The sequence below is a fragment of the Micromesistius poutassou genome, assembly GCF_964030765.1.
Source record: "Micromesistius poutassou genome assembly, contig: SCAFFOLD_6108, whole genome shotgun sequence".
Taxonomy (NCBI): domain Eukaryota; kingdom Metazoa; phylum Chordata; class Actinopteri; order Gadiformes; family Gadidae; genus Micromesistius; species Micromesistius poutassou.
The window spans coordinates 1-10000 of record NW_028179908.1 but is presented as its reverse complement, the minus strand read 5'-3'; the positions used below and the strand labels follow the sequence as shown (position 1 = coordinate 10000).

General features: G+C 45.8%; 1 protein-coding gene across 1 annotated transcript in view; it reads left to right on the top strand.

Annotated features, from left to right (window-relative positions):
• LOC311371293 (nuclear receptor ROR-beta-like) overlaps nt 1-1309 on the top strand; it is a gene marked incomplete at both ends in the record, with an annotated part of 3373 nt that extends 2064 nt beyond the window's left edge. The window contains 2 exons of the mRNA XM_084489451.1: nt 416-528; nt 1145-1309. Of these exons, the coding sequence (XP_084345577.1) occupies nt 416-528; nt 1145-1309 (278 nt within the window). The remainder of the gene's footprint in view (nt 1-415; nt 529-1144) is intronic.
• Nucleotides 1310-10000: the final 8691 nt, after the last annotated feature.

Below are 10000 nucleotides of genomic sequence, written 5' to 3'. Positions count from 1 at the left end.
CCTCGCGGGGGTACACACAACCCCACCGCCACCCCCCCCCCCCCCCCCCACCCCCACACTTGGCACTTCTTAACTCCGCTGGACTATAACTGGCACTTTTGCACTATTGCACAATTTTCTAGGCACTTTTATATTCTATACCATTTATTTATTGACAGTTTTTATAGCACCACCTCATTAAGGGATGTCTGTTTTTAAATGACTATCATCTATTAATTTATTCAGCTTCCGGTAGTTTTGCACCGTGACAGAAGGATAACCCCCTTTTTCATTTCGCTGTATGTAAAATGCAATTTTTTACAAAACATGTGACCAATAAAAAAAACGTTGAACTTGAACATCTCCCTCCGAAGCGCGTGGACAGAATGAGCGCAGGGTGAAACGAATGTGTGTTCTTCTCCTCCGTGGTCTCCAGACCGTCCGTGGCTGATGGAGCCACGCAAGGTGCAGAAGCTGCAGGAGAAGATCTACTTTGCGCTGCAGCACATCATGCAGAAGAACCACATGGACGAGGACGCGCTGGCCAAGGTAGGAGGCAGAGAGGAGGTCCTCAGAGCCCTGATGTACCGGACGGGCCGTTATCTGTTTTCATATTCCTCGCTCCCTCTTCTCTCTCTCTCTCCGGTGCTCTATCGCTCTCTTTATCTCTCTCTGGTGCTCTAACCTCTCTCTCTCTCTGATTATCTCTCTCTATCTGGTGCTCTCTCTTTCCCTCCCCCTCTCTAACGTTGCGCTCCCTCTTTCTCTCCCACTCTCTCTCCCTCCCTCTCTCTCTCCCGCCTCCCTCCCTCTCTTACGATGCTCTCTCTCTCTCCCTCCTCCCTCCCTCCCTCTCTCTAACGATGCTCGCTCTTTCTCTCCCTCCCTCCCTCCCTCTCTTACGATGCTCTCTCTCCCTTCTTCCTCCCTCTCTCTAACAATGCTCTCTTTCTCTCCCTCCCTCCCTCCCTAACGATGCTCTCTCTCTCTCTCCCCCCTCCCTCCCTCCCTCCTCCCTCCCTCTCTCTAACGATGCTCTCTCTCTCTCCCCCCTCCCTCCTCCCTCCTCCCTCCCTCTCTCTAACGATGCTCTCTCTCTCTCCCCCCTCTCTCCTCCCTCCTCCCTCCCTCTCTCTAACGATGGTCTCTCTCCCCCCTCCCCCAGCTGATCAGCCGTATCCCCACGCTGTCGGCCCTGTGCACGTTGCACACGGAGGAGCTGCAGGCCTTCCAGCAGCTGCACCCGGAGACGGTCAACGTCCTGTTCCCTCCGCTGTACAAGGAGCTCTTCAACCCCGACCCCAACTCCGCCATGGCCCCGCCCAAGTGACTGCCCGGGGCCCCGCCCCCGCCGCCGCCCCCCCCGCCCCCCGTCGGCGAGGAGGACCACCACCACCGCCACCGCCACCGCCACGCCCGTCACGCCCCGGGCCCGCCCGTCACCACGGCAACGTTGTTGTTGTTGTCGTCGTCGTCGTCGTCGTCATGGCGATGGGATTTGGAGGCGCCGGGCCCCGAGTCCCGGGCGTGGCCGGAGAGGGGGGGCGTGGTCGGGGCGGCCCCTCGCGGCCGACCACACTAGGAATGTCCCGCTCTGGCCCCGCCCCCTCCACCGCTACAGTCTGAAGAATGTGGATATATATATATGTATATGTGGCTCTGTGTGCATACATATATATATATATATATATATATATATATATATATGTGTATATATATATATATATATATATAACAGCCCAGACGCAAACCCAGAGGGGGGCCTTGTCCTTCTGAACTGAACTGACTGACCAGAAATGTACAGACTGAAAAGAAAATAATCTTAGGGACCATTTTAAATCTTTTGCAAAAAAAAATAATACAAATATGGGTAAGTTCGTTTTGTTTAAACTTTGATTGAAAAGAAGAAAAAAAACAACAATCATTTCTCTTTTTTTTTTTTCTTTCACTCGATGGCGTTTCCGCGGTCGCGGTACGGGACCAGGGGGGAACGGATTAGAGAAAAGCTAATGTAGATATTCTCCTAGAGCAGGGCAGATCCAGTATTACTTATTGTTCTGTTTTTAAAAAAAAATAGTCGTTATTTAAAAAGAAAACAGCTTTTCTTGGCTGGCTATACCTTGTCTATGTGTTTCTTCTTTTTTTTTTTTTTTCTTTTTTTTTACTTTATTCGATAGTTTCATGTGTACAGAATTTGTAAAGTTGTGACGAGACTTGTAAGAGAATATTGGGGGATAAGCCGGGGGCTTGATACAGGTTTTGTTGATATTATGAAAGCCTTGTCTGGATTCTGTCGATATGTAAAGAGGGAACTGCAACCTTACACTTAGAATTTATAAAAATGTAAAGAAAACATATGAAGGATTTAAAGAAAAGAAAATAATGGCGACTACTTTTCAATGTGAAGATATATACATAAATATTCTATTTTGAGAAGAAGAAGAAGGAAAAAAACTGAATCGGGCACATTTGCCGTCCTATCAATATTGTTGTTGTTTTTTGTTTTTTATCTGGCTGCAATAATTCTCCGTCCAACCAAAAGCTGGACTGCTTTTGAACAATCAATCAGAAACATACAATCATGGAACAGTAGGACCTCACGGTAGACCCCTCCCCTCCCCCCTCCCTCCCCTCCTCTCCCTCACTACCAAGGGCCTAACGAGACACAGAGCTGGGGCTGGGCGGGGCACCCCTCCTAGACTACATGTAGAGAAGCCATCTAAATGAACCGCTGTTTGCGAGGGAGGTCTCCACCTCTGTGCTGTGAACGTGTGGTGTAGGTTCCCCCGTCGCGCTCTAGCAATCCCTCTTTTTGCACAAATCCAGTCCAGGGATGTGAATCACTCCTGGGACTGGAGTAAGCTACAAAGGACCCCCCCCCCCCCCCCTTCTTACACCTCTACCCCCACCCCACACCCCACAGCAATAATGTTCACACTGCCTTTCTGATCGCACCCCTCACGTACCAATCCCCCCCCCCATCCCCCCCTCTGTTTTTAGCACAGAACAGGGGAGACAATTTTATATTGTAGAATGCACTAAACTCACTCCTAACTAGAAGTCCTCCTGTCGTTCCACTGAAGCAGGGTCAGGTTCCAGCGGCTAAGTAGCACTATGAAATGATCCCAACAGTTTTATTAAATTCCCGCTAGATGTGAAGAAAAAAAAAAGGCTGGCTAGTCTTTATCAATCCTTATAACATTTAAAGTTGCAATATTTAATTACTATTTGTATAGAGGGCTCTGATAGACAATCACTTATTTATTTTGTTTAAAATTTTGTTTAGCTATTCGATATTTATTGGCATATGTAGATTGTCAATGCTTTTGATTTTCTTTTCTTTTTTTAAATAAATGTTTTGTTGATGAATATTTGGCCACTGTGTAAAATCGCATACGGGGTTGGTGGGCATTACTTGCATACAATGTGCTTTTAAATTCTAGACTTGACGGTTGTGTTCGATCTCCGTGCGAGCGGAGACTAGGCGGCAACCTGTTGCAGTTCTGCATTTAGCCACTAGATGGTCCAAATGCGTTACTTTTTGAATGAACCCTTTGACCCAAACTCTATGCACAACTGACATAAGAAATGATACAAAAAATATTTACACTTGCACAGTAATTAAAAACACAGACATTTAACTTAACAATATTTTCATAATAGCGAACCAGCAGTGAAAAAATACATTATAACATTTTAAAATAAAATAAAAGATCTTATGAAATCACATATATCCAAACTTGAAACTGAAACCTTTACAATTGTAGTTCTTTAAAGCATATATTATAAGTAATAATTAAAATGATAAAGATAGATAAAAGGATTAATTATTTTGAAAAAAAAAATCTGTTTTATACACAACTTTACAATAAAGTCCATTGAACATCGGTGAAGCACTTTAAAACATTAAACATAAAAGAATAAACTAGTTGATTCAAAGCATAACCCATGCTAACATCCGCCATGTTAAATGACCTTTCTGAAGTAGCCGTTCATTTCACAGTGGCCAAATCTTAGGCTTAGGAAGTGGATCAACACACGCAGTCACTGTCGGACACGCGGCTGAGCACAGAACACTCTGAACCCTGACCCTCACCCCACGTCCAACACGCAGGCACTCTGCATCCCCACGCAATCGGGGGGGCTATTATTAATGAATTAACCAATTAGTAGGCCTATGTTTCCTGTTCGTCCTGTCCGTTCCTAGCTGAATCACCCCCCATCACATGTCTCTCACAGGCTGTACCCCAGGATTACCTTCCTTGACCCTTGACCCTGACCCCTGACCCCTCCCCCCCCCCGGACAGAGGCCAGTTGGTTTGGTTGGTTCTAAGACAATCACTCGCTTGCTAAGACTCGATGCACGACGCAGCATCTCTCAGGGACCGTCTCTTTTTCTGACTTTAAAAGAGGATTTGAATATTTTTGTGAAAAAAAAAAGATGTAATCACTATCGAAGCATTACCTTGGAAGATAAAAACACTGCATATGCTGCCAATGTATGCAAGCAATGGAATTCACCCCAGACAAGGCTTTGTGTGTGTGTGTGTGTGTGTGTTGGTATGCATCTCTTAGGAATGAATTCACTGTTCAAATTCACTGTCCAATTGAAACTAATAGAACAAACTACTATTCAAATACAGAACAATACAATAATTTCAGAAAATGATGTAAAAAAAATGTAATTCTTGCATAATAACTTGACCAGTCTATGCTGCTACTTATAATGGGGTTTGCAAATACACCAACGATTATCTGCTCAACGATAATCGAAAAGTAATTCCTATTGGAGTGTGTGTGTGTGTGTGTGTGTGTGTGTGTGTGTGTGTGTGTGTGTGTGTGTGTGTGTGTTGTGTCTGTCGCCCACGTTAGACTGTGAATCAGCAGGGATGGGACTATAATGATATAATAAGGGGGAGGTGGGGAACTAAAAGTGGCAAAACCAACACTGTAAGTACGACATGGTAGCAATAAGACCTGGATGCATTGACTATTGTAATGTTTGCATTGTAAGATTATTTTTTATTTTATAACTATTTACTATTATTATTGTTCTTGTTACTACTTCTACTACTACTACTACTACTACATCTACTACTACTACTACTTATATTTTATCACTATTAGACTACTGCTGTTCTGTTCTATTTTGCATGACGTTGCGAGGTGGTGAAACCAATTTGTTTTGTGTTTCCTCTGCTCACCGTTCTGAGGGAGGGAGGGGAGGGGGGGAGGGGGGAAGGGAGGGAGGGAGGGAGGGAGGTCAATTCAAAAGTATGTTTTTAATCCATGATTGGGAATAATGTTTCGCTCTCTTTTTTTAATTTGTATTTTTATGCAATCTGTTGACATTTGAGTGTTTAGCATTGAAAGTATTCTATCTTCACCGCAAAAAAACAAACTCAATGTTGTCCATCGAGCTCCACAGACAGCGGTGGAAACTAGTCTCTGTGAATCGGCCGAATCGGCGCGGAGTTCAACCCTGTCCCAGAGATGAGGGGCGGGGAGGTCTTTTCTGAATGTTCTAGAAAGGCCTGTTCCGTGTGAGAGGCTGAATGCATCTCAAGGCCTTCCCGTCGGGCCTGCGGCCCTCACAGAAACACTCACGACAAGTGCTAGTGCTAATACAAGCCGATATTTTTTTTATTCTTGGTAGAAGAAAACTGCATTTCATACACTTGGGTCAAATCCACCTCATCCAAGCTTCTTTTTTCAATTTCCTGAGGAAATAATCCGCGTGAATGTGTATGTGCTTGGGTGAATAAAGGCTGGCCGAGTGGGAGGACCGGAGAAGGACCAGCGAGAGACTGAATGAGACGGTTCTTCAACAGCCACCACTCAGTGGACTTGTTTCATATACTGCGCTGTACATGCAGGGGAATCTGAGAAGCGTTTATAATTTATTGTATAGAATGTTTACGTCCCACGAAGAGAAAAAAAGAAAAAAAAGTAGCAAATCTGGAACCAAAGCCAGCCACGGTTGTCATTGGTGACAGAACATCTTTTACACTGAATAAACGACATTTCTGATAATGAACAGACAAATAATGTCTCTTCAAAGTGCCATAGCTCGTGATAATGGGGAGGACTGGCAGAACAGTCCACGGTCGCTTTACTGTGTGTGTTTACTTGATAACCAATCAGAGGAGGCGACTCCAAGGCAAGCATGCATTTGATTACATTGAACTTTTGTTTTTAGTTTGTTTGTAGATTTTGCTTTTTTTCCTCCTTGGGTGAGAAGGGACTTTGCATAGCTGATGAAACTCATCCCATGGGCTCCACTGTAGCGACAGACATTTCCTTACATGTGCGAGACGATCTCTCCATGGAGAGAAAGAGTGAGAGAGAAAATCTGCGCGAGTGCACGTGTGCCTACGTGTGTAAGTGTGTATGTGTGTGTGCGTGCGTGTGTGTGTGTGTATGCAGGTACATATTTATAATTTCTCTCATTTTGTGGATCTGGTTTGCGTGAGGGGGGGAGTGCCCTCGTCCTTCTGACATGTACATACAATGTGAAGGTCTGAAGTGATTTCTTTTGTTAAAATCCTATATTTTATCGCTTTTTGTAGACATTTTGTTGTGGGAAGAAAATAAAAATAAATTGTATGGGTTCATCTGCCTTTGGTGTTGTTATTGAAGACCAGATTTTGACTTGCAAAAAAGAGCTATTTTATTATACATAGGAACAAACAAATCTAGATTAAATATTATACATTATAATTATTGCACTATTCCATTGTCAATCAAATATAACATGGTAACAAATTCTGCATATACTGTAGTCTTTTCTTTTTTTTCTTTTCGTATAAACGATCCGACAGATTAAATAAAAATAATAATTGCACAACGACAATGGGGAACTTTCCCGTCCCGTTGGTTTACATTCACCGTGAAAACATCGTCTGAGAAGAACCACCATCCACACTCAGGTCGACCCCCCACGGACCTCTTCTTGGGACTTCCCAGGTCAGAGGTCGCCGTCCTCCCAGCCGTTCCCCCGCGGGTCCGAGCCCCTCCTTAACGCTGCGCACCACAGAAACACCCCCCCCCCCGCGCGCGCGCGCCGTCAGTGGTGGGAGGGCTGGGGGGGGGGGTGCGTCGCCACGACAACGGCAGCATCAGCACCAACAACAGTCATTAACACAAGAAACGGAATACAGCCGGGCCTGCGAGGCGGGGCCGGCGCTCCCCGGCGGACGGCGTCGGTTTGATTTGAGCGGGAAAAAAAAAAAAAATCTTGGAGAGGACACAAGGAGAGAGAGAGAGAGCGAGGGGAGACACAGAGCTACCTTTGAAACATCAAAACAAGCGCGCCTCCATGTGTGCGCTTGCGGTGTGTGTGTGTGTGTCTCTCCTAAGCTTGTTTGTGTTTCCCCCCCCCCGCCCCCGCCCCGCCCCTCTCTCCCCCTCTCTCCCCCCCGGCTCCCTCCCCCCCCCGGCTCCCTCCCCCTATCCTCCAGACGCCGGTGTCACGTCTACACCCGAGAAGTTAATTAATAGCTAATCAAAGCTAATGCCTCCACGGCGCATCGCCAGCACAAAGACGTGATTAATACGTAATCAAACGAGCGCAGCGGCGGCGGCGGCGGCGGCGGCCCGGCGCGCGACGCCAGGGCCCGCCCCCCCGGTGCCGCTGCTGTTGTCATAGAAATAAAGCGGAGTGCGGCTGATTGGTAATTAGCGGCGGATGGCGCCGCGCCGCGCCGCCGTTCATTTGATGTTGACGGGGATTTATCTGGGAGCCAACCGGAGGCCTCCTGAGGGACGACACCGCGGCGACACAGGAACGCAGGCACGTGCACGCGCACACACACACACACACACACACTCAGGTGCACGCGCACATACACTAATACACATACATATAGACACATTGACACATACACAAATACATAAAGACACACACAAACATACTGTACATATACACAAGTACATGCATACTTATCGACCCATGCACACAAACACATGCACATCTATATATACACACATACATATATAGACACACACACACACACATACATATAAACACACGCACACATGTACACACATACATATATAGACACACACACACACACACACACATTGAAAAACAAACTATCCAGACGGGCAACCAATAAAAACATTCACCTGAAATATATAAGTCGCACATTGGAATATACCCATGTGACGTACTTACGCCTGCAAATAAACTGCAAATTGTACAAATTGTAACAATGTGCCAGCACTAGACAGCGGAAAAGTACTGTCCTACTCCTTACCCAATTAATGAATCCATCAATTAATAACTTAATCATTATTATCATATACTAATGTATCATAACAATATCTTAAATGGACACGCCCTCCCTGGCTCCTAGGGGTGTAACGATGCATTCGTCATTCGTACCGAAATTTTTCAGTTTTGTTAAGTTTTTATTGATGATCACACACTCTGTGAGTGTCTTGTCTTGTCCTGATGTTTTGTGATGAGGACCACAATAGAAATAAGTCCTGGACTGCACTGGATTGTGCTTTTATCCTCAATTGTATTTTATGTATTCTCATTCGTGTAAGGCATTTGTTTGATACAATTTAATAAATCAAATCAAAATCCAATAGTTTAATAAAAATAAAATAATAAAAACTGCTGTACCGAAAAAAACATAGCGATACCATCGTGACTTTTGTGTCTCGTTACACCCCTACTGGCTCCCATAAACAACAACAACACACAAACAACAACGTGACGTGACAGAGTGCGCCGCCGTTTCAACCGCGTGCGTGCACGCGCGCGTGCGTGCTCTCACCTGATAGGCCGAGCCGGTGACAGCTGGCGTTGCAGGCGTGCTTCAGGAGGAAGCGGTTGATGGCCGCGTCTCCCAGGTTGTCGGGACCGAACAGCATCTCGCCGTCCGCCGCGCCGAAGCTGAGGGCACACATCGCCACATCGTCACGGTAACCTTTAGGTTCAGCTTCAAGTAGCTTGATTTTGTACCCAGAGGTCGATTTTTGTTTGCGGTATAGAGTCCTCATAGCCCGGTCCTACCAGAGCCTCCTGCTTCATTTCATTTGCACAGAGAGTCTGGCCACTCTCCGTTGACAAACGTTAACTCACTTGAAGGCGGGTGTCTGTTGGAGTTTGAAACTATTAGATCTGCCGCTCTGGATCCGCCATAACCAATCGCTGACGTTTGACTACGACTCAAACCAGCGCACGACCTCAACGTCAACGTTCTCAGCCACTCCCTCTGTTCGCCGATTGGACGGCCAAAAAATTGGCTGCAGAAAAAAACCTGCGACTATACCGCAAACCGAGACGTAGCACTGGAGGGAAATGGAAATTGAGCGGAAGTACGGAGGCGGGCGGAGCCAGGCTAGAGTCCTCATACACACACATAGGAAAAAGACATGGAGGCACGGATCAAAAATGACATTACAAAAGTTCTTCTTACAGGTCCAGATTAAATATGAAGTGAACTAAACAAATAGTAAAACAACAGAATGACTCTGAAAAACGGAAAAATAAAACATGAAGTAAATAGGTCAAATATAAATAAATACAGTACTTAATTGTATAGCATGTACTTAATTGTGTTGTGCATGCATGTTGTGTAGCATGTACTTAGTTGTGTAGCCTCTGCAGTAGCTGGCTATCACTGCTGTGTGCGGGGAATGGGGTCAGCCTGGCGATAGTACTTACACTCGGTTCTATGAACATCTTTACTGCACCGGCGGCGATATATTGTTTCACTTCTTATGACAAATGTACTTATTGTAAGTCGCTTTGGATAAAAGCGTCTGCTAAACGCCCTGAATGTAAATGTAAATACAGTACAGCAATGAGTCAATAAAAACAAGCCATGAATAATAAACAATAGCTAGAGCTATGACTCCTCCCTGGGTGTAGCGGTGTGGTGGTGCTGGGGGGTGGAGGGGGTGGAGGGTGGAGGTGAACCCACCTCTGCTCCTCCGCCCGGACCACCGACGGGTCCGTCAGGGTCTCCCCCACGCCTTCAGCAAACACAAAGACACACACACGCTC